A 25067-nucleotide genomic window follows, 5' to 3' on the forward strand; every position below is an offset into this window, starting at 1 on the left:
AAGAAAAGCACTACACCCTGAGAGACACTGCCTCTACAATCCTGCCTCTTACAAATTTGACTTCCACACTCAGGCTGAGAACAAAGCGGCTGATGAATGCCAACTGAGGTCTCAAGTGGTCCCGCTGGTGGACCTGGAGACACGTGGGGTTCCTTCTGGAAAATGCCAATGGATGTGGGCAAACATCCCAGAATGAATTTCCTGGCATATCTAGACCATAACACTCAAGATTTGTTTCCCAACACATGGAAAAAGCCACTGGATAAAATAGTTTTGGGCTGTTTGAGTTGGTTGAGATGGTGAGGTAGAGGCCAAAGGCGTTGCCATACATTTTATCTACCACACCGGGCACCGTGAACAGACATCTGAAATGTTCAACCACAAAGAGTGAGGAAATGCACCACGACAGGAAAACAAAGGGATAGGAAATGCACAGCTGTTAAAAAATGTCCGTTCCTAAAATAAATAAATACAATAATGAAACAAATGAAAAGGTCAGGTTGGAGCATGAAGACTCACACTAGGACAAAGCCACCAGGTGATGCTTCCTGTGTAGTTAGGTCCAAGGAAAGAGAGAACAGCCTGGCTGACGACGGCAGGGGATTTTAGCTCTCAAAGCTTTCTTGTTTAACCATTCCAACAACTTTGGGAGGGAAGTGTTACCATATTCAAAATATTTAATAATCAGCAGAGCTGGGCACTGACCATTGAAAGGACCTGCCAGTCACAAACACCCAGTCCAGCCACACTGGTGAACACTGCCCTAGCTGTAGCTTCACTTATCATCCTTATTTTTCAGGCAGGGGAACAGCGATATTGCCCGAAATCACAGAGCTGGTACATCATGGCAAGACTGGGGTTTCAGAAAGATCTCACTGGAGGCAGTCTGGGAGCTGAACAGAAGCAGTGAGAGACCAGAGGCCCAGAGACCAGCTAGGAGAGATGGTACAGGCCCTAGTAAACAGAGGCCATACATGGAGAGGGTGAGGAAGGGGGATTTCGGAGACAATTTGGAAGATATTTGACAGTCCTTGGAGGATTTGTGACATTTTGACTTTGGATCTGTGTAACTTGTTTCTCCTCCATTAGATTGAATTCTAGCAGCTCCTTGAGGTACCACTACTAAGGCCTTATTTAATGACAAGCTTATCTCTCTCAATAGAATGTGAGCTTCTAGGGGTCAGGGATTAATTGTATTTATTCAGAGGTAGGTAGTTCAATTCATGCGAATATATGAATGACTGAATGAGCTCAAATCTCTTTGGTTTCCTACTCTAAACCTAGTTATTTCCAAGCAGAAAAGACTGAATCACAATAGTGTCTGTTATTCTGAATATAACAAAATAATTGCTGTCCCTATCCAACTCATTACGTAATTTATCCAAACAACACTGACTGAACCCCCTACTAATATGCCCCTTGTGGTACAAGAAAGAACTTCCTCTTCAGAGCCAGACAGGTCTGGATTAGAATTCTGGATCCACCTCTTATCTGCTGTGGTATGTCAGGCAAGTCAGTTTTTAATTCTATAAAATGATAACAATTACGCCTGCTGGGCAGGTAGTTAGGAGCGTTGCATTAGATGACATGTAAGAGTGCCCAACATAGTGGCTGGCTCACAGCAGGCTCAAATACAAGTTCCTTTCTTCTACCTACAACTCAATCCCACCCCCCCTCCTCCCCAAACTGTGTTCTCCTTCCTCAGCCCAGTTCTATGTTTCTGAGAGACCGATGAGCCATAAAATAAGGTCGCTGCCCATGAGTTGCTTATGATCCAGTTCATGGCTCTTAAAATAATATTGCTCTAATGGTGCAGACTTTTGTACCCTTTTGACCTTTCCCCTGACTTCTCCCTAGCCTCCCAATGCACATTTGGAGACAATGAATCAACAGAAGAAAGCACTAGGACAGATATTATGCGAATCCCTAAACATCTGACTAAAGTAAATTACACGATCAGTAGCTTTACCTTCCTTATCCTATTTTTATTTAGGCTAGCCTGAAAAATACGCTCCCTGAGCACATTCTGGTTGGGTAGTGGTGGCATGTGGCCAGGACCATGCAAGGTACAGAGGAAAGGTGGTCCAAAAAATCCCCCTACTGATAATTCATCAACAAGATAATCACCATGTAGATAATAAAGGGTTATGCACATATATTGAGTGTGTTGACAGCAGAGGTAAAAGCAGTTAATGAATACATGTTTTTTCAAGACTTAGGGAAAGGAAGGTGTAACTGGTTAAAGTACAATTTTATGCCTTGATCAGAGGTATTTTCATATTAAAGTTTGGCTGAATTCAGCTTTCTGATGCTAAATTCAAGACCTGAAATTCAAATATACTATGAAATTAAAATACACTGTGAATTCTAAATAGTATTCCATCTGTGCCAGGCCTAACCCTTCGCTAAACAAAGAAATCAAAGGGGAGGGGTGTGGATATTTGTTTTAACTAAAGGGTTATCAGAGGAATTTTTCTAATTGTGCTTTTCTCAGAAGAAAAATATATGTGAATAAGACATATAAATTATGAATGTAAGTGTATACACATACCAGTTTAAGATATTTACCTACATGAAGACTCATTTGCCCTCAGCCTCCTTAGACTTGGAGAAGGTGATTAGAAGGCCTGTAGAGATGACTCTTTCCACGTGTTAGAGATGTGATGCTCCCAAAATGTCACCTTCACCCCTTTCCCTAGTTGACTGCCCACCTTCTGACCAGGAAGTCTGTCTTTTATTCTTGATTTTTTTTTTTTCCCTGCTAAGGGAAGGGGATCAGGGGAAAGACTAAACATGGTTATGGGATGAATAAGGTTATAGAAGCCCTTTATTGAGGACGTGCTCCAAGGACAGAAAGAGTTCTGGAGCCACTGAAGCACTGTCCACAGAAGGGCCAGAATGGCCCCAGAGACATCCTCCTGGGCCTTCAGGAATGGACTGAAAGTCCTGATTCTAAGCCAATTCACAAGGTTAATATGAAGAGTGGCTTCACATCCTGGTTAATGCTTACACAAAGTGAGTCTGAGAAAAAGCTACATTCCTCACGTGGTCTGTGGTTCAAGGGTGGACATCCTTGTGGTTCATAGCAAGAGCTGCCATGCATCAAATGGCTCTACTATGTGCCCAGCCCTCTCCGATCTCATCCTCACAGCCGCTTGGAAAGGGGGGCACTAACAGCCCCACCTAAGAGATGGGGAATCGGGGGCAGAGAATTTATACACAGGTTTAACTAGTCAATGGCACAAATGTATTGAGTGCCCTGCACGCTTCACTCACTTTATCTTTAACAACAACTCTGTGACGTCTGTTGTGTTATTATCTGGATTTTACAGATAAGAAAATTGAGCCTTAGCAGGTAAAGTGTCTTTCCCAGAGTGATGTAGCTCATGGGCAGAGATCCAGGCCCATTTATCCTCACTGGCAGGTGAGAAGGTTCCCCAAGCAGTGGCCTAACATGGCATACAATGACCAAGCAAGGCAGCTCCGGAGGAATGGGACACTCTCCAGGATACTCAGTGGAATGTCCAGTAACTAAGGCCTCACCCCGAGCAGAAAGAAAGAGGACTTGGCCCTTCTATTAGGTGAAGAGAAAACTTATTGAATCACTCCCCTTTCCTGTAATGACAAAAGGCTTAAAAGTTTGCTCTTAGTTCTTGGACCTTCTGTTGTTCAATACCACATCTGAGTGCAGCACTGACCGGAACTGACATAATTTACATTTTAGAGTATTTTTGCTGAATTTTCCTGAAATGATTTTTTTCGTTTTTGGAATAGGCAGGGAAGTAGGCATCAAGGCTGGCCCAGAAGTTCTCAAAGCTCTTTAATGAAAGTCATATTACTGAAAAGGAGAGGCTCAGTCAAGCCTTGAACAGCCTATGAAGGAACATGCTTGCTGCCCTGTCCTGGAGAGGCCATCGTGAAGAGGTTTTCATGCCCTGTCTGCTACTGAGTAGTCCTCAGGATGAGAGCTGGGGAGTTTCCAAAGCTCCTCCAGACTTCCCAAAACACAAGGACAAAAGCGGAAAATTCCAGGACCAGTTGTAATGATTGGATTCTACCTCACTGCTTTACAACACCCGCCCCCAACACCCCCACCCCCACCCCCGCCCCGTCTTCTCCTTTCAGTTCATTCCCCATCACTTTCCTCCTTCCTCCCGCTCCCCTGCTCCCCAGGGCAGGAAGATCAGAAACCTCAGCATAATTACCTGCTGGGTTTCTGCCACCATCAAAACTCCTCTTAGGAACCCCTGGGGCAGGCCACTGACCTGTGGCAGTCTTGGCCTTTGCTTAGGAGCATTTCGCTGGGCTAATGGGATTGCAAGGCCCCAGGGAAGTGTTGGTGGCTTATGTGAGATGCGATTAGCAGTTTTGTAATCCCTAGAGGAGCACCAGGAGTGGCTCAGTGGCTGGGCCTGATTTCACTAATTCCACTCTCCTCCTCCCAAATAGTATTTTTTGTTTGTTTGTATTTTACTAAAAAGTTAGTATTTATTAAGTGCTTACTAAATGCCAGGCACTGTCTTAAGTGCTTTGCATGAATTAACTCAGTTAATTCTCATAACAAGCCTATTAGGTAAGTATTATTAATATCCCCACTTTACAGATGCAGAAACTGAGGCACAACTAGCAGGGATTTGAACCCAAGTGGTCTGGCTCCAGAGACTGAATTCTTAACCATTTAATATATACTAAGTATCTGTTGGGTGCCTTGTGCTACATTAAGCACAAGCTACATGGAAAAAATGATCCTTCAAGAAAACAAGCCCTTTACATCACCATGCAAATGTCAAGTCAAACCTAAGAAGTATTCTTTATACTGATACGTAGTACCTCACAAAAATATTGTGAGACCCACTGAACTCTATTCTGCAAGAATAAAGGAACAGAGTGCCTCCATCTGCACCCCATCCAAAAAATCCTGCCTGTATTATAAGCACAGTGGTGGATGGTGGTGGGCATGGCCAGGGATGGGGACTTAGCTGGTAGAGGCACCGTGAGAAGAAGACGATGTCAACTGAGTAATTGTACAAGGGGACTCCAAGATCCTACCAATCCAACAGGTTTGTAAAAATACAGATTACCAGGCCTCTTCCCTGGGAATTCTGAGTCAGTTGATCTGGGTTTGTGTCCAGAAATCTGTTTCGTAAAAAGCACCCATGGTCATTCTTGTCTTCAGACAAGCTGGGAATCACTTTGTAATGACCTGAACTTTGGCTGTGGTGCTGCTGCCACACCTGACCGCTGCTGAAAGGCCGCCTAGAGAGCCTGTGCCAATATTTCCATGGTTCTGGAGATGGAGCATCACACACTCCAGGGAAATTCTGGGGGCGCCAAGGGCAGCAGGGAGTCCTCAAGAGCACCGTGGTGACAGCTGGTGCCGGGCTTTTTCTCACTAGTTAGTTATCCTCAGGACCAAGGAGTCTGGGGAGAGGGGCTTGCTCTTGGGGGCCACTGGCTTAATTCCCTCTCCTACTGCCCAGAGCATCTTCTACCTGCTAATGGTTCTATATGACATGAGGCCCAGTGGCAGGTGTGATAAGCCCTCAGGCAGAGATGTTCCCTGGAAGTTTGAGGTCGAGAATTCAAGAATAACTAGGATGGGCTCCTTGACTCTGATAACTCCAGCCTGCTGATCTGCCAGAGACGGACATGTTAACAGCTAACTTGAATCTAACTTGAATACGGTCTGAAAGAGATGTAAAGAGGGGGCCAGGGAAGCACAGAGGAGTGAATGACTTAACCTATGTCGAAGCGGAAGTGACATTTGAGAGCTAAGTCTCAAACAGTGAATGAAGAGAAGCTCAACAGATGGAGAAGGAAAAGTCCTTTCAGACTTCTCTGCCTTATGTTTCTTCTTTCGGGGAAATACCCTCCCCGAATTCACAGTAATCCTGCTCAGTCCATGAGACTCAGATGAAGCCAACTGTGCTTTCCTTACCTCGTGGTGGTACACAATCCGCTGAGGGACTGGGGATAGGTAGAGTGGCCAGGCCAATCTGAGAACTCTCTAGGAGTATTATGTATGTTATGGGAAAGCCACTCCCTCTTTCTGTGTAGTTTTTGGGGTAAAGATGACCACTGAGGGCTGTGAGCAGCTGACACACTACCAAATGGAAAGGGTCTGGCTGAGATCAAAGCTGGGCCAAGGCAAACAGAAAGGTAAGATGGAAGGACACAGTGTCCTAGGTCCCCTGAACTTCCGGGTTATGTCAACCAGTAAATTCTCTTTTTCATTTAAGCAAAAAGGCTCTCATAAATAGGCAGAGAAACAGCCATTTGCAAAGGATGAAATCAGGAGAAGCTGGGGTGTCCCTGAGGGTGGTGGAAGGACCTGTGGAGCAGAGTTGAAGGTGTATGAGTGAGCAGAGGCTGGGAAGGTGGGCTGGAGCAGGTTTGGAAGGGACTTGTGTTCCCTGAGGATGAGTCATTAAGATTGTAAGAGTGACAGTGATGCCAGTAGATGTGTGTTTGGAATGTAACTCTGGTGTCAGCGTGGAGAAGCGCCTGAACCAACAGAGACTGGACCCTGGAGTCCAGGGAGTGAGCCTTTAGAACAGGCTAGTGGAGAGATGACAAAGCCTCTGGGGCTCAGAGAGCCTGGCAAGCAAGAGGAGGAGTTGAGAAATACCTAGAGATGAGGAGACAAAGCTCAGTGACTGGATGTAACAGAGGCAGTGGAGGGGTCAGGACGGCAGGCTCTGAATTCAGGCACACAGGATCTGCATCCTGTCTGTTCTACCTAATAGCTGTGAGATGGGATCTTATTTAAACTCTTTAAGCCTCAGCTTCTGCACCTGTAAAGTGGGAATGATGATAGCATACACTTGATGGAGCTATCAGAGGATTGAATGAACTAAGGTACGTGAAAGCGCTTAGCACAGTGCTTGGCAAAAGGTTACAACAGTAAATGAGAGCTGTTGAGTGCAAGGTGATTTAAGGTTGACCCTTAAACCTCTAGCTTGAGAATCTGGAAAACTGCAGAGGACCGTGATCAGGACAGGAAATGCTGGAGGAGGAGAGGCTTTATGGGTAGGGAGAATACAGATTTGTTTTGGACATGTTGAGGCTGATGTGCCTGTATAACCCGGGGGTGGGAGTGTCCAGCAAGCAGGGGGACCCTGGAACTTGAGGTTTGGTGGACACTACCAATGGACAGCCACTGAAGCAATGGCAGACAGGAGATGGCTGAGGACAGACACGACACTGTATGAGCTACAAGGCAGAAGGAGTAGCCAAGGAGGAGTCAGGGAGCTGTTAGGAGGCAGAAGATGTGAAGAGGGAACTATTTAATTGTGGATAAGCTGTTAGAGAACAGAATCCATCTCTGGGGGCTGTGGGAATTCTTGTTTCTTCAGGGGGGAAAATGAGATTTGAAACCCAAGACCACTTGACTTGCTAAGGGATCTCTGGCTCCACCTACAGGGCTGTCCTGGAGGGGCCCAGTGTGGCCCTCAGGTGGCTTGCTGCCCTTACCTCCAGGTATTGATTAGCCAGGCGTAGCATGCGATCAGTGATGTTAAATATATCCCTCCAGTCGAAGCTGTCCATGTCATCAGCCTGGCCCTCTCGTGGACCCCTATAGAGGAAGTTCAGTACGGCTTCGGCAGTAATACCTTCTTCACCAAGCTGCCTATTCCAAGAGGCTTTTACTGTTGGGTTCTCCAGGGTGTCCTTGGGAAGAAGCAATACAGTTACAGCATTTAGAATTCCACAGGATCTTTGGTCTTGTTTTTAGGCCATTTCTAATTTTTAACAAATAGGATAGACTTTAAGGCTCCCTAAAAATCTAGTGGGTTTTCTTCCATCATAAGGCATATCTATCTATATCCCATTTCCCCCCAATACATAGGTCTCTATAACAGAGGGGACACGTTTATGTGGGGATGGGGGAGAGGGGCAGGGAAATGGTATATAGGAAGCTTTCTTTTTCTTAAGGATTTTCTTTGGTTCCCTTTTAATTATCCCTGCTATGCAGGACTCTTATCTCCTGGTTTTGTGAAACTGAAAATGAGACCAGAGAGACACACTCAACCACCTTTTGCAGTTACAGAGCTGGCCCCTTGGGGAGATGCCCCTCTGAATCTGAGGCCCTCAAGTGAATTCATAACAGCAAGAAACCTCAGGAGGTCACTGGTCTTACGCCGGTTTTCACATTTCCCCAGAGTTTCAGAAACCTATATCCCACCCAAAGTTGGTGATTCCACATGATGACAGCTTCCAAAACTGGTGCTTATTATATTTTGATCTAACTCCAGGGGTGATTAACCCTCTATTGGGCAAAGGAAACAAATGGAACTTTCCTGGCCCTTCTCCTCCCCCCGCCTCCCGACCTCTAATGCCATCCGTACTCTGATCATGGTCATCTGCATGCTCTTGTCAAAGAAGTACCAGATCTGGGGCCCTACTTCTTCCCAGGCTTTGACCAACTTCCTGAAACGCTCCAGCTCTTCAAACGTCGAGTTGGCCTAAAACCAGACAGAGACAGCAGAAGGATGGAGAGAGAAAAAGTGAGAGAGAATCTTGGTTGTACCTTTCCTGTCACGAACCCTCAATACTTAGGAAAGGCTTTTCAAGGAAGTGTTTTTATTTTCTCAGTTGATTGATATTTCCCAGAACAATCAGCTATTTCCCAGCCTCCCAGATTGACAGAATCTTATTTCTTAGTATCTCAGAGGTACTCATAATATTGATGATGCTATTGTCTCAGAACCTCATTAAAGCTGGATTTGGACTCCCTGTGAGCAAGTGCTCTTCCTCCCTTCCTCCCTATCTTTGTCTGTTCTGGGTAGCCAGGCTTCAGAGAACTGTGAACTCTTCCCTTAGGGATAGAATTCAGGAAGTGAGGAAGAAAATCTCATTGTAGGCTGCATAGAGAGGGCAGGGCCAGGCAGGGGCATTGGTGCAAAGCCTTCCAATGATGTCTGTGGATGGGGGAGGAACCAAGAGTCCACTTAGCAAAAAGCAAACATGAGGCTCACCACCAGGAGGGCACAGTAAAAAATACAGACACACACGCACACACACACACACACACACACACACACTCATTCACACATACACGCACATGCATGCACACACACTCTCATTCTACTGGGTAGCCAGAGGAGAAGGCAGAAGGGACAAGACCAGCTGGGACCTTACGTTCTTCAGTATCCTGCGTATTGCGGGGGAATCCGGAGTAAAGAGGATTTTTCCCATCAGCAAAGGCTTTGCTGCCCTCCAGGCTATTTTGGTTAGAGGGTTTGACTCCAGGCTCTGGATCAATGCATTACAAAAGGTTGCTGTCAGGAGAGAAGGGACAGATTTTATACAAACTCCCCCTTGCTCAGAGCTAAACATAGTCATTAGTGTGTTCAAATCACATGTCTCATTCAACTGTATGCTGGAGGATTTGACAAATAACCTAAATTAATAGGCTGTACCCCACAAATAACAAGCTCATCATTAGTAAGTAAAAATGCCACACTGCATCTCAATAAAGGCCTCATCAGAGAAACAAAGGATGGGGCTTGCCCTGTGGTTTTTTTTCTGCTTTAGAGGAAGGTTGAGAAGCCTGCTTATGATTATTGCAAGGAACAGAGGCCATTCTCAGATGAAAGGGACCGAGAGGCCAAACAAGGCCTCCCCTTGCAATCTCAGCTTTAGTCTCAATAATTTCCTTTCAATTAGCTGCTTAACTTCTCTGTTGTGTGTGGCTGTCTTAGGGCCCAGCTGCTTTTGGTGTGTGCCTTGCTGCTGCTTTTCAATTTTTAACTAGAGGGTTGCCCAGCTGCATTTCGTCCACACCCCACCCTCCATTACCCAACAGGAGCCAAAAAAAATAGTGAAAGGTGGGAAAGATAACTTGCCAGCAACTTGCCATTTGGAACGTAATTCAGTACCACGTACACACGGATTTTCACTACATTGTGTTTGTAAAAACATCCCACAGCTATGTTTACTCTCCAGAGCCCTTCTGACCCCAGCTCTGCTTGCAACTCTGGGTTGCCTCCTCATTTATCTTTCTCTTCCTCTAGAACGTAACCCTAGTTCAATCAGATCAGTGGGAAATGTCCCTTCCGTTCCCGTTCCAAGTGGGTCTCAGTTATTTCCATGGCTCACTTCCAGAATTCTTTATGAGCACTGCCCGCTTCCTACTTGGGGAAATGGACTCTCTGGAAGGAGAAACCTCTTTGCCCAAGGCCCCTCAACAAGACCAGGGGAAAATCAACCCCAGAATTAATTTCACCTGGAAGTGTTAACCCATCAGCTTAACCAACATCAGAAGCCAATTTATATGCAGGACTTAGAAAACTTACTTGTTCTTTTGTCATAAGAATAGATAGGATCTTTCCTCGTGGAGTCAATCCCCAGGAAGGCTTTATAGTTATTGTCTTCGTACCAGTTGAAGGAGAACACCCGAGAGCCTCCTCCCTCTGGGTAGCCACACAAGAGGTCAGACAGGGTGCCCATCAGCTGTGTGAAGGTCTCTGGACCGCCAGTCTGCACGAGTGGCCTGGTCACCCACAGCAAGTCTTGAACACTTGGTCGGTGGATGAACTGAGAGGCAAGGCAAAGGCTTCAGGTTATGCTAAGGTAGTCAGAGTCACAATCCACTGGGAAGTCAAAGCTCCAAAGTTTGGGGAGACCTTGGCGTAGGCATTTGATTTCCACGTTTAAAAGAAAACATATATATGCTTAGCAATCCTTAATCCAGCTGTGAAATAAATTCTACTGCCGTCCACTCAGGGCCTAGGAGGAAACTAGGATGAGCCTTAAAGAAAATAAAAGAGGTAACCTCCAAAGTATTTCAATATTATTTCTCTTTTCCAGTCCATTTAGTTTGAATTCCTTGGGAATGTGTCCTTGGGGAAACACAGAGAATATTTCTCTATCAGTCAGTTCTTAGGTTCTGTTATCCCACCAAGATGGAGCTACTGGAAAACTGGGAAATAAAATAGAGGAGTAGCTCTGTCCTAGAAAGGCAAAGTCAGGGCAAATTTCTTTGGCCAAATAGTTTAGAATTTAGCTTTCTATATTTGGAAAATTATCTTCTTATTAGCTTAGCTTTACCAAATGTGAACTCTTCCATTTTCCTGAAATGTGTAGCTTGTGGTTTCTTTTAGTGTTTGTGTGTGTGTGTGTGTGTATGTGTGTGTGTGTGTGTATTTATGTATGCTTTAAGATCTAAGCAAATATAGAACAGATGAAGTCTCCATTCTTGGGAAAACTCTCTTTAAATTCTTCACCAAACTAAGAAGAGGCTGGTGGTCATCTCTCCATATTGGTACCGGTGGCACTCAGTGGCCTCGTTTTTTGAAGGTAGATCTAAAATGCTGAGAACTAAGTTGAGGGCTGCCAGAGTTGACAGGGTCTCAGTTCCCATAATAAATACCATTTGACTTTAAAGGAAAATACAAAATAAAAATCATGCTACTTTTATTCCCAAAACACACTTGGTTACTTATTCTCAAAGGCACTTGGGGATTTAAAAAACCATTAGGATTCAAACAGGTGAGACTGAAAACAGTTCTCCCACTGCAATAAGTGATGTTTACCTGTCATCTCCTCTCTGTCCACATGCCAACACTTGCTCTCTGAAACTGCTGAGCGCCATGTAGAATCCACATATTGAGTCATGCCTATAATCACAGTCTAGGCTTCAATAATAAAGATGGAATCTCAAATTGCTTCAACAACAGTAAGTCTTACGACAGTCTTGTAAGGGGTTATTACCATTATTATGTTGCTCATTTATTCAAAGCGCTCCGAGATGAAGGGGCTGTTCCAGAGTCAAATAGTCTAGTATCAGTTAACATAAACTGGGCCATCTGCTTCAACCCAGTTCACGAATGCTAGACTTGCTATCTAGACAGCCAAGAAACCTTCTGCAACTCCCACATGGAATTAAGAGCTTTAATATGTTTTGGAGATTTTAAAAAAAAATTCTCTATCAACTTCAACCCTATTATACTGATATGAATTTTTAAAATGCTTATGAAGAAAAGAATGTTAAACAGAGACTCCCCCTGCAGCAGGTGGCCATCAGTATATTGGGCCCTTCTCTAACTTTCCCTGCACGGCACTCTGCCCAGGCTGAGCTTAGTTTTATAAGGACAGATTCTAACCATGCAGTTTTCCAGGTTGGCAAAGCCCAAGTCAGCTGAGAATACTGGAGGGGAAAAAAAGTTTGGGGAAAATTATATTTCCCCTTTTGCCTCTCTTTCATAATACTCATTACACTTGAAGATAATTGTTCATTTCATATCTCTCTTCCCTGTTGGACTATACATTTCACAAGGCAGTGACGATATCTGTCTCTTCATCATTATGACCCCAGCACCTCTCATCTGTTGAGTGGAGAATCATTTTATATATGGGCAATGGCTTGGCATTTGATTAATATGTGCACATATTTTACAAAACAACACAAAAAAGTCACTATCTTTGTGATGAAATGAGTATGTAATATGTATGTAAGACACTTAGTGCCTGTAAGCACTGTGTAAGTGTATGCGATTACTATTAATAGTATAGATTTATGTGGATTTTAAGAGCATAATAGAATATTGGATCACATCAGAAAGAGTGGAAAGACTTAGATTCAGCTGTCAGTCCACTGATAATCTGCTACACCAGACAGAGTGTTATTTCTTTCTAGGTGTGAAATTAGACGAACAGTTCCTTTCTTGCTGCCTCCGACCCAGGAGCACAGATAATTAAGGATATGAACAGGTATTTTGAAATTGCTAGATAGAAAGATCAAATATATTACTCCTTGAACAGGTCTGAGGTACAATTAAATTATTTGACATAATAAGTGTGATAAAATGGTGGAAAGATATAATGAAATTATATTACTACCATCAAGCCACTTACTTCTTGAATTCTTGACGACATATCAGATAATATTCTTCCCCAGGATCTCAGATTGATACCTTGAGAACTGCTGTCCAGGAGTCTGGGAAGCTGTAATTGATAGGAACAAATATTTTAAAAAATATAGTATATATATATATATAGTTCTACATATATACATGGGTGCTATCTGATCTCCTGTATGCTTGAAAAACATTTCCTCCCTTCTTTTTGATCACGGAACCTCTTCTGAAAAATTGCTTTCAGAAACAAACTTCTTTTGTCTAATCGAGAAAATCAAAGGTTCTTATTCTCAGCCCTGCTGAGCTAGGCAATCACAAATAGTTTCATGGTGACATTAAATACACCAAAGTGATTCTGATGGCTGGTTTAGCAACACCAGACAAGGCTCCTGGAGGCAGGAAGACAGAGCACAGCTGCTGGGGTGTAAAGGAAGGCCACGTGCAGAGGGTGCCCACCTGTTCACCTCGGGCTTCCTTGTCATTGTTGTCCCTTTATGTCCTTTCCAGACAGGTTGTGTCTCTTCCTCTGTTCAGCACCACTCTTACGGAAGATTCGGCCAACTCCAGAACCTTTCTTTTTAAAGCTGCGGCTGGCAGCCTTAAAGAGAGAGAAGTTCCCTTGCAGATTCTCTAAGTGACGCCAGTGTTCTGGTGACCCCAGGCCCACGCAGCAACACAGAGCTGTTTGTGCGTTTTCCACCGCGGTGGGGAACGTGGAAGTTCACAAGCTTGCTGGCTCCAAGTCCCAGAGCCTGAGGTGAACACCTTGTTTTCCGGAAATCAAGTTCAAGTCCTGAATGAATAACTTCATTCTTTACAGTTTCAAAAATGATTGAATCACCGAGTCTGTTTTTTAGGACTGAATTCTAACTTTTAAGATGGTGATTTTCAAACTCAAGTGTGCATCCTGAGTAGGCCTTGAGCGGATCTTCATTTTAACAAGCTCAACATATAATTCTGATTCATGCATTTATGGACCACAAGCCACAAGCCTTGCCTTTTTATTTGCCAGTGTGGCTCTCCTAAATGGTGGGTGTACTGATCTAGCTGGGGCAGAGCAGAGAAGCAGGTGGAGTTAGGCTTTGAGCAGCCCAGCCTCCTATTTCTAGCTGTGGTCCTGCTCCCCTCTCTCCCGGCTGTAGGTGCAGGAGCCCTCATATTCTCTCTGACTCTGAACTGAAGAATAAGTGTACGTACACTCTTGGAGCATCAACATTTCAGGCTTACTTTCTAACTGTAATAATGAAAGGCTTTGTTACATATGAGAGCTACAAAGCAGACAGGTGGAGAATTTTCTAGAGGAAGAAGCAGCAAAGCCACCATTGAAACTATACCCCTGAGAAGAGTCTTCTCTCCTTAACCTTAACACTGGGCCTAGGCTTTGGTCTTGCCATAGTCTACTTTTCAAAATCCTCGAAAATAGCTTCAGTGTATGTTGGGCAAAGCACTTTAATTGCCGAGAAGAACAGGTAGGAAGGGAGAAAGCCAGCAGGTAAAAATGTGTGCCAATGGCAAGATATCACTCAGTCCTGTTGACTCTCCCTCCTAGCTATCTCCAATAAGATCTGTCACAGATGAAAGGGGATCTAAGATACACATCAATTAAAATGCCATTGTGGACCTTATTTTGATTTTGATCTGAACAAGCCAGCTGTAACGATCAGAGGGAAAGTGAACATAACTGGGTATTAGGTAATATTGAGGAATTAATGTTAATTTTGTTGGGTGTGATCATAGCACTGTGGTTTTGTTAAAACAAGTAAGTTTTTATGTTAGAGATACATAGGGAAGTAAGTGAGGATGAAATGTTGTCTGTGGTTTGCTTTAAAAGACTTCAGGGAAAAAAAGGAACAGAAGAAACAGGAGTAGCCAAATGTTGATAATAGTTGAACCTGGGTGATGGGTACATGGGGGTTCATTATATTATTCTCTCTACTTTTATAATTATTTCTATTTCAAAATTTTAAAAAAGTTTATTTTTGCATGCATAAATGGATAAATGAACGAATGAACGAATAAGTCAATATTCTCTCCTCTCTTTTTTCCTTCCTCACTAGACTGCCTTTGCTCAGGCTCTCCTTGCTTCTGTCTCAGAACATTCTATCAGAACAGCCTTCTTCCTGTCCCCTTGCCCCTAGTCTCCTTCCTTCCAATGTACCCTCCACACTATAGCCTGAGTTACCCAACAGCCCGATCCAATCATGTCACTTCTCCTGCACAAAGATCCTCCATGGCTCCCTACTGCCTCCAGGAGAGAAGGTCAATACCCACGCTGGACACACCTGGCCTCTCGTGAGCTGGTGCTTGGCTCCCTCTCTAGCCTTCTCTCTTGCTTCTCTTCCGGCATCCAGACTTCACTCTACATTCCCTAACGTGTTGGTCCCTTTCTCATGCCTCCTGGCTCTGCACATTGTTCCCCCTCCCCGCCTTCTCTGCCTGGTAAAGTTTTCTTCATTCTTCAAGTCTCAGTCCTGATACCACTATCTATGTGAAAGACAGCGTCCCCACGGTAGAGTTAGATGATACTTCTTTATCTATGCTTCTTTGCTTGCCCTTGCCCTGTTATGTTCTTTTAAGGTGTCCTCCTTTTTTCCTTCCTTGTACTCTTCACCACTGGTAATTATTCTACTGTTTATGTGTTATCTGTCTCTCTTATTAGATTCTAAGCTCCATATAGACAAGAACTGTGTCTGTGTGCTAGGCACATAGTAGACATTCAGGCACATATTGAATATGATGAATGAATGAATGCTTATATTCTAGCAAGAAGCAGATTGACTATAAATGTTTCTATGCCTGATACTCCATGAAATGGTATGCTCATTAAGGGCAGTGTATTAGTTAGGGTTCCCCAGAGAAACAGATCCAATAGGATGTATATAAATAGGAAGAGATTTATTATAAGAAATTGGCTCATGCAATTATGGAAGCTGGCATATCCCAAGATCTGCAGGGTGAGTTGGCAGGCTGGAGACACACAAAGAGTTGGTGTTTCAGTTTGAGTCCAAAGGCAGAAAAAAACATCAATGTCCCATATCAAAGCCAGTAAGGCAGGAAGAATTCTCTCTTACTTGCGGCAGGGTCTTCCCTCCTCCACCCCTTATTCCCACACTTCTTGGAAGAACAGTTCACATTCAGTGATTCATTTCCTCACCAACACTTCCCAGTCTTCCACCCGCATCATCCTACTAAGATGCTCTCACTAGAATTCCCAGTTTTAAAGTCTAATGGATGCTTTTGGTTCTTGTCTGTTCAGACCTCTCTGCTCTTGACACTTTTGGTCATGTTCTTTACCTTCATGACACTCATCTCACCTGGTTTTCTCTGTTCCCTCCCTGCCTTTCCCACAAGCTCTTCAGCCTCCACTTTCCCCTTATATGCTGAGATTCTCCACCTCCACACCCTCACTCTTCTCATTCTGTACACTCTCTCTGGGTTTTTTCATTCCCTCTCTCATTTAATCTGCTACTTTTTTGTCGATGACTTCTAAATCTGCATCTCCATCCCTCAATTGTCTGTTGGACATTTGCATAACTCCAACTTGTCCTAAACTGATCACATCGTCTTCTCCCAAACCAGCTTCTGTTCCTGGATGCCCTTCCTCAATTGGTGGCACTGCCTCCTGCCCACTCACCAGAGCTGGAAGCCTGAGTGTCATCACTGATGCTTCCCCATTCCCATCCCATTGTCAAAATCCCCAGCCTGGTGACTTAGGAGCTGGTGTTGGGTCTGAGTTTGGAGCAGGATGAGCCTTCAGATTGCAGAGAGGGGAGCAAAGAGATATCTGAAAGACCACCTTAGGAAGAAGCTGGAATCAAGGAATGCAGTCTAGAGAAGCTGTGCAGAGAAAAACAACCAGGGTCCTAGACAATGGGAGGTACCTAGAGGGACTAGAAACCCAGAGGCACAGAAAATAAGCAACTGTCACACTCATGTGTCCAGAGAGGTTGGACAGCAATCAATCAGTCACAGCTCCTATCGCCTTTAATTACTTTCTCATCTTTGTGAGTTTGTTGTCTGCTTTCCTCACTTGACTGTGGGCTGGAGATTATCCATGCCTATGTTTTGCCTAAGTGGACATCTTCTTTCCATCCCCTCTCCTTCATCTCCATAGGCTCTAGGCACACTCTGGCCTTAAAACTCCATCCTGCCTCAAATTCAACACATTAAAAGCACCTGTGTCTCTATCTATAGCTATACGTACCTATATCTATATATTGATATAGATAGGTAGGTAGATACATAGATAATTTTTTAAGGTTCTTAATTTTGCTTTTGAAATTATTTGACCTTGACTAACTCATTAAATGAATGATCTAGTACAATTTCTCAGCAATCATTGCAAATACTTAGGAATGTTTGTAAAGGGAGAAAACCTGAACTATAAAACAGTTTTTTTAATTTAAAATTTCATGAATATTAAATTTAACCAAAAAGTTGAATAATATTACCTTTCTTAAACATTCAATTTAATGTTTATTAATTTTAATTCTAAAGCTTTTTCTTTGTATTTCAGAGCCATAATTTTAAATTTTCAATTCTTAAACATTCTTGTAGGCCTCTGAAAACCCTTTTTCCCTTAGGTACTACGCCTATCATTTTAGGGCCTAATAGATAAGACAGACAACCTACCCCATTCCACCCCATCCTCACCTTACCCCTACTGGCCATAGTCAACTCATGTGAAACCACCTCACCTTCTCCAGAAAGCCTTCCTTCCCCCACCGTCATGCTCTTCCTGCCCTCCTTATCCATGGGGTAGATGCCCCTCCTAGCTGCTCCTATAATCTTCAGTGCATTTATTTATCACTTTTATATTGGTTTGCTATTATTTTTTAAGATATTTGTCTTTCTACTATACTGTAAACTCATTAAGCATAAGAATAGGCTTTATTTTGTTTTTATATCTTCAGGGTATGGTACACAGTAAATGCTCCATAAATATGTGTTGTATTACTTAATGAGGAAATAAATATACTCTAGTGGAAAAGAGACGGAGTCTATTGTGATTTTACATTTCATGAGAGATGTTTTTACAAGGTATGATGGTGACTTACAGGAAGGGGGTGGTCAGTTCCACCTGGGGATGGCGAAGGTGACACTTGGCTAATGTTTGAAAGAAGACAAGGTAATGATCATGAGGATGAGGGCAGTATTTGTGGACAGAACGGGAGGACCAGGAATTCCAGGTGGAGGGAGGAATGTAAGGAGAGATGGCAAGAGAGACTGGAGAGACAGCCAGATAAGAATAAGACCAGAAATTTGGGGAAGAGGGAACAGGAGGAACAACTGCTTGAGATGCATTTGTGTGTCTGGTTAGCATTTTCTTTTTCAGTCTTGTTAATAATTTAATAATATTCATTATACAAATATTTACTGAGTTCCAGCTGTGTGCCGGGTACCATAGCTGCAATGCCTTTCCTAGCTCTTTCCAGTGGAGATGGTAAATAATGAAGGTCTTATACTCACACTTTCGTTTTAGATACCACCTACATCTCAGAACAGTGCCCGTCCCCCCAGGGAACACTTCATACGTATCTGGTCACCAATTGTCTGACTGATGTTGCCATAAATTATAAAATAAATTTCCCAGGGCTCCCTCTCCCATTATCTATTCAAATTCGCATGGACTGTTCTTGCCAAAAGAACCGGAAGGGACTGTAAATTTATTTGAATGGAAATGTGAAACCATTTCTGGAAAAAAGGTCACAGACCAAAATGGCAAGTATCATCACTCACACACACGCGCACACACACACACACACACACACACACACACACCACTGCTTCCTATGCCAAATAAGTTCTCTTAATTTCCCAAACAAGTAACCCTTCCATGTCACGACTGGCCTCAGCACTGCTAACCCAAGTTCAAGGTCTGATTAGACCTTGTCAGGAAGGAAAATTGGATATACAAATAGGGCTCTTGAAAAGGTATGTCTCTATCATCTCCCATCAGCTATGGTTGATTTGAGGGGTCCCTGGGCCTTGATCCAGTACTTAAGAAATGGATACAAGGTCCTAGACAGTAGCCAAGAAGATTCTGGCTACATGAGGTCTCTGGGTTCCCAAGGGACAAGATACATGTCTGTCCTTTGGGACTGTGTAATATTTTTTCTTAAGGCAGAATAAGGCATATTAGCTACTAAAAAAGTCTTGTTTGAGCAATTCTTGCTGATGCTTTGGATCCAATGGGTTAATCAAACAGATGTCACTCTGCCAGCACACAAAAGGAATGTTTTATGAGTTGAAAGTTTTGTTTTACTTTCTCTGATTCAAAGAAGGCCATCTGGAAAACAGTATTGATTTCTAAGTTGAGGATCTATCTAACACAAGGGTAGATAGGTAGCCTTGGGTTAAAAGTGTCTTTATAGGGATAATGTGGCCTCTGGGAGCTGGTGGAAGGCTCTGGAGTAAGGGATGAGCTGCTGCCTTTGAAGCACCCAGACAGAGGTGAAGAACAGATGAAACGGTGGACAGACAGTGAGGGGCCCACTGTGTTTAATTGTGGGCCGCTACAGGAAATCCAGATTTATCCGGTAGGGAAGTTGTTGCTAGGCAACTGGAGGAATGTAGATTTGAAGCATGTTTGCTGCAACCTGACAGTTGTGAAGCATCAGATGAAAAGAGAGGAAGCCGGCTTCAGTGGTGAGGGGGCGACCAGGAGGGGACACCCTGAGTACCAGGAAATGCGTCAGGAGTGGAGAATTCAGACTAAATCACTCAGAGCAGGGGGGAAATGCCAAACTGTCTCTACCGGGAGAGGTCACAGAGACATGCTGTTTCCCAGGACTGGAGGGGGCAGAGAGTCTGAACGAGAGGGTGGGCTCTTGAACAGACAAGTTATGGGACTTTTTTTGGCTCAACAGAAACTGGGCCTTTTTCTCTCTGCGGTGACTTCAGTCTTGGTATTTGTGGTTGATGAAAGCAAAACTGGTTTTGGAATCTATGGGAAGTCAAAAGGCGACCCCATGAGATAGACCTCTTCCTAGTCTGAGGGTCGGAGGAAGGAGAATGTCCCACCTAAGTGTTTGAGGAGGACGCTTCTGGGAGTGGAGCAATGGGGGCGGGGCACAGTGGGGCCCTCCACAAAGCAGCTGCATTCTTGTTTCTGGAAGAGCAAAAATGCTTTTTGTTTCAAAGCACTTTTCCAACTCTTCTCTAATGTGAATTTCACCACTGGATCCCATGAGATACATGGAATAGGTTTTGCGATCTCAATTTTACAGATGGAGAGGCTGAGTTCCTTTTCAATGACAGCAAGAAAGGAGCCAGTGCAGAGCCAGGACCCAGTCCCTGACCACCAGGAGATCTCTGTGGGCCCCAGCTGGCTGCCCACCCTCTGGTCCTCTCACTACTAGCTGATTACTTCATAAGGAGAGTTAAGGAAGAATCTGTGGCTATATTGAGAGCCTTTAGGAAAGGACATATATTAATGGTAAGTAGGAAAGAAATTTTAACGCAAAAGCTCTTAACTTGGGGTCTGACTTCAGAGGCTCCAAGAGCCCCACCCTCTGTGTGTCTGTGTGAACTTACGTTTCTCTAGGGAAAAGGTTTAGAGCTGTTGTCAGGTTCTCAAAGGCAGTTCTAATCCATAAAAAGATTAAGAACTACTGTTCTGGAGAGATAAGAAATGTCAGAGGCCAAAATCCTTCTTTAAACCAGTTTACCTTGGAGAAAACCGGATGCCTAACATGTTGGTGCTCAATCTACAGCTACTGAATAAAGGCCAGAACCCCAGGACCCATTATCCTAAAAGCAGTCTTTGTAGGGGCCTGTTTGTGTTCTAAGTGACTTTAGTATTGACCTCTCAGTCTTTTTTTCTTTTTAAATTCATAAAACAGCATCTGATCTGGCATGAAAATAAGCCCTAGCCTACTCATGCCTGGAGTCTAAAAGAAACCAAGGCAGGCCAATGGCAATCAAGCCCATGGGCCTAATATATATTTAATGTACATTAATGTTCCTCTCTTCTATTTCCTTTTTATTTCTTCCTTATCAAAATCAGTTCGCCAAAATTTTGAAATATAATAGACACATAATTTTGTAGATGTAGGAAGAACAAATACTAATGCTGTAAATCAACTATACTTGCTGTGGCTTAATAATTTTCAAAAAACAAAAAAATCCTATTTGCTGACTTGGTTTTGCTTTCACTCAGCAGCCCTGCTGCACCTCCCTCCACACTGCTGGCACTGGATGCCACTCCTTTCTCCTCTTCCCTCCCTAAACCCCCCACACAGAAATGGGAGAAAGTTGACAGTCCAAAGATTCAGAAATCAGAAGGGAGAGAGATCATGAAATTAAGTCATTAATGGGACCTCATGGTAAAATCCTGGAGACATGGGGCCTTTCCAGAGAATTTTGACGCAGCAATATCACCTGAAAACTGAAACGCATAGTTGAAATTTAACAAACTGCAACGAATGATCCAAGAGAGCAGAAACCATGGCCAGCTCACACTGGGCAGGGGCACTCCACCCACATTTATTCCCAATGATTCAGGAATTTAGGGAGCAGAGCCAAGAACAAAGCGGGACACTGAAAAGAGCATGCAGCAAGCACCCCCAAGACCGGCCTTTCTTCTGCGGAACTCAATGTTCAGCCACCCCATAGTCACAAAGACACGGGGAAAATGAAGTCAGAAAAGTAAAAACCTTGACTGAGTAGCAGTTGAGGGAAAGGAAAGAAAGCTGAATCATGTCACACTGGAAGCAACTGCAAAGGGGAAAACCATGGGCCAAAATGCCGGGGAGGCCAAATTTCCTCTATCAACATCCACTGAGAAGGGGGAAGGGAGGGAACGCAGATTTCCCAGCAATGTGGCAGGTCTTGGCACCTCCTCAGTTCCCCGCCGAACTTCCACAAATAAACATGCAGAGCCGAGGGGACAGATTCGCTTCTCAGCAAGATTTCAAAGCTGTGCACCAGAGTCAGAGAGAAAACAGGAAGGATTGCAGAGGGAGGAGGGGGAGGAGGGGGAGGGACACGCACGCCCTGGGCCAAATCAGAGGGGAAATGGCCCAACCCCTCACCCGAAACTGACACACCATTTTTTATGAGGTGTGAAACGTTTCAGGTAGTGTTGGCAGTCACCGTACCTTGAACCCAGGTCTGAGCTCTGGGGTTTCAAGCTGGGGGCGTTAAGCCCAAAAAGGCCACAGGTGAAGACAAGCTCTTTCAAACTGTCTCAACCCAGGTGAAACCAGGAGGGGCTAAACCTCCTTGGAGAAAATCCAGCCAGCTGGCTGCTGTTTTCGTCCCAGCCCACCTAGGTCACTGGCCATCCAGCGTGTGTGCACGTGCATGTGTAGGCACGCAGGCGCAAGCGTACATATGGGGATGGGTGGGGTGGAGTAAGGCGAGGGTACTGCATTTGGATTATTTGAGGATGACAACACTCACTTCTGATCTCCAAGGGGCTGAGGAAAAACACAGCTGGCCCCAGTTGGTGCTGAGTCCCCAACACCCCTCTCTGAGTCTCTTGGCTCCACGGTCTGGTTTGGAGGTTACACTTCCACCCACACGCCCAGGTCCTGACACAACAGAGGCAGGAGCCGTGCGGTGGTTTGCTGAGATGGCCCCTCTCTCTTTGTTAGTGAGCACCAACTTGGCATTTACTAAAACCTTATTTATACGCTGGTGTACGTGTGCGTGAGAAACAGCCCAGGAGAACAGAAGGCACAGCATTCCAGGCGCTGGACCTAAGCATGGCTGCTCGCCAACCAGCTGCAACAGCAGACTCGTCCCAGAGAGGCCCCTGCCCCTGCCTCCCGCCTGGCCCAAGCCCCTCTGAGAGGGTCGGAGGCTCTGCCCTGAGCCTTTCTGTGCCTGCCTCAGGGCTATTTTACTAAAAACACAATAGGACGGGTACAGGAGGAAAAATCCCATCTTACTGCCTGCAATTGCTTTTAGGTTTCCTTCTTAGTAATTAAAAAAAAAATGTGTAGCCCCTCAGTCCATTTGTCAGCGGGAAAAGCACATTTCAAGGGCACCACATAGGGCGTTTGTCCTCTTTGCTTGGGGCCGATGTGTCCTGTCTTGGTTAGGCCTTCCCACACAGAGACCAGCAGGAACAAAAAGATGGTAGGTCGGGGCAGCACCATCTCCCGGGTAAGCCTGTCTCCTGCCACAACTTGCTCCTCTTGGCAGTCTCTGGGGTCGCTCAGCGGCTGCGTTAGGAGGACAGCAGGCAGGACGCATCTGCACAGCATCCTGGCGTTAGGGGTGATCAAATGAAAGTACTTCGAAGCCTTAGGGGCGTTTGGGTACTACTACTATTATTGGGCTTGCTCTACAGAAATTGAGACTCTAAATCAAACTCCTTTGTTGCAGGTCAGTGATTCTCAGCCCTGGCTGGACATTAGAATGATCTGGGAAGCTTTTAAAAATGCTAAAGGCAACTAATCAGAATCTATGGGATGAAGGTGGGGTGGGGGACTTGTAGTTTTTAAAAGCTCCCCAGGTGACTCGGTGTGCAACCAGGCCTGGGTACCACTGCTCTAGGGGCCAAATGTCCTAAGCCTCAGTGCTGTGACATGGCCTGTTTGTCTGTCTCAGGGTAACTGGGAATTCAGTGAGGGCATGAAAGCCATGTTTGGGCCCTTGGCCTCAGCACAGTGCCTGGCCCAATTCAGGTTTAAGTGCATGGACACGGGCGAGTACCTAGGGTCCATCTCGGGTTGGTGAGGGTGACCGGCCAAAATTCTCCTCTGGTTTCTGAACTCTAACACTTGCCAGAGCAGCATGTAAGGGCAGCAGGAAAGACAGTCTAGTCTTTCTTATCTGATAAATAAACATCCTGAAGCCAGTAGCCTGAGTTATGGGTTCAGACCCTAATGAAAAGTTTTGCCCAGGTTCCCCTTTCTCCTGCTATTATCCAGGCTGTCCTCATGCCCCAAAGGTACATGTACTATACCAGTGGCCAAGGTGCTGCAGAAAGAGATGCAGGACCCTGCCCGTTTTCTAGTGACCAGAGGATTGCACTATCCCAGGCACGCAGGGAAGCTCCCACAGCTCTGCAAATGCAGGCACTGGGCTCCCACTGTGCTGGGGGTGGGGGGGTTCAGCCGCTCAGAATAAGGATTTTTATCACCTACTCACTCTCCTGTCTGATTCTGAAAACAAGCTAAGAAGTGTGTCTAAAATCGGGTTCCTCATGGAACTTCGGACAGAGAAGTTGGAACTGCATGGCTTTTTAATCTCCCTGCAGAGACCTTCTCTGGGGCCCTTGGCTCTCAGGGCTGGTGGCATCCATAGGTCTGACCCCTCTTACCCATTCTGGAGGCCCCCCGATGAGCTGGGGAAATTATGGAGTAACATTCCAAGGAAAAGTCACACTGAAAGGGATGAAGTGTGAACCCTGCCAGAAACTGTGGGGTATTGTTTTATTTTGTTTTGTTTTTAAAAGCCTTCACCTTGCTTTTGAAGGCAAGGCTAGAGCAAGTTTTCTGGGACTTGAGAGAGCAAATGTAAAAAGACAAAACACAAATTCCTCTGCCATGTTCTCAGTGATTGACACTCTCCGAAACATAGTTCCAGAAATTAAAACGTAGGCAAAAGAGAAAACACAATTCAATGCTAGAAAATTCTAATTCTAATTTTGAGTGTTTCTTAAAGCGTGGCCTACGATGACCTCCATCAGAATCACCTAAGGTAACAGGTCAGATTCTGGCCCAGCCCAGGTCTCCTGAATCAGTCTCTGGGGGTGGGAATGTGGAACTTGCATCTTTTACCGGCTTCCTTGATGATTTTCCTATACTCTGAAGTACGAGAACCAATGCTTGATGCCTCCTTTATATAATTCCCTCTCATCTTACCCTTCTAGCAAAAGAGAAGATATGACTGGATCCCAAGAAGTCTGTCTGGGATGCACTTCTGAACACAGTGCTGAGCTAGGGCAGGCTTTCCAAATTTTTGGAAATTTTCTATGACATTTTCTCTTGCTTTGTTGTTGTTGTTTTTTTAATCCAGAAACAGTAAAGTTTGGGGTCAAGAGCAGACCCAGAGAAGGGAATGTGAAGCTCTCATTTATTAAATGCTTTGCATGTATTTTTAATGTATCTATAAAGTATTACATTTGTTTTGTAGATGAGTGATGGGGCCAGGAAAGGTTAACAATTTTTCCACGATCACCTAGCTCCTCCTTTCCACACTGCCAGAGGTGGTGAAGAGGGCTTATCCCACATCTGGGGGGGACCCAGACCT

At 44.6% G+C, this 25067-nt stretch overlaps 1 protein-coding gene across 1 annotated transcript in view; it reads right to left on the bottom strand.

The window, feature by feature from the left end:
- Positions 1 to 25067, bottom strand: part of ABCA4 (ATP binding cassette subfamily A member 4) — a 145274-nt gene that overhangs the window by 85141 nt on the left and 35066 nt on the right. The window contains exons 7-11 of the mRNA XM_057528069.1: positions 12859 to 12948; positions 10299 to 10539; positions 9142 to 9281; positions 8349 to 8465; positions 7474 to 7671 (exon numbers count right to left, since the gene is read on the bottom strand). Of these exons, the coding sequence (XP_057384052.1) occupies positions 7474 to 7671; positions 8349 to 8465; positions 9142 to 9281; positions 10299 to 10539; positions 12859 to 12948 (786 nt within the window). The remainder of the gene's footprint in view (positions 1 to 7473; positions 7672 to 8348; positions 8466 to 9141; positions 9282 to 10298; positions 10540 to 12858; positions 12949 to 25067) is intronic.

Source organism: Balaenoptera acutorostrata, chromosome 1, assembly GCF_949987535.1.
Source record: "Balaenoptera acutorostrata chromosome 1, mBalAcu1.1, whole genome shotgun sequence".
NCBI lineage: Eukaryota > Metazoa > Chordata > Mammalia > Artiodactyla > Balaenopteridae > Balaenoptera > Balaenoptera acutorostrata.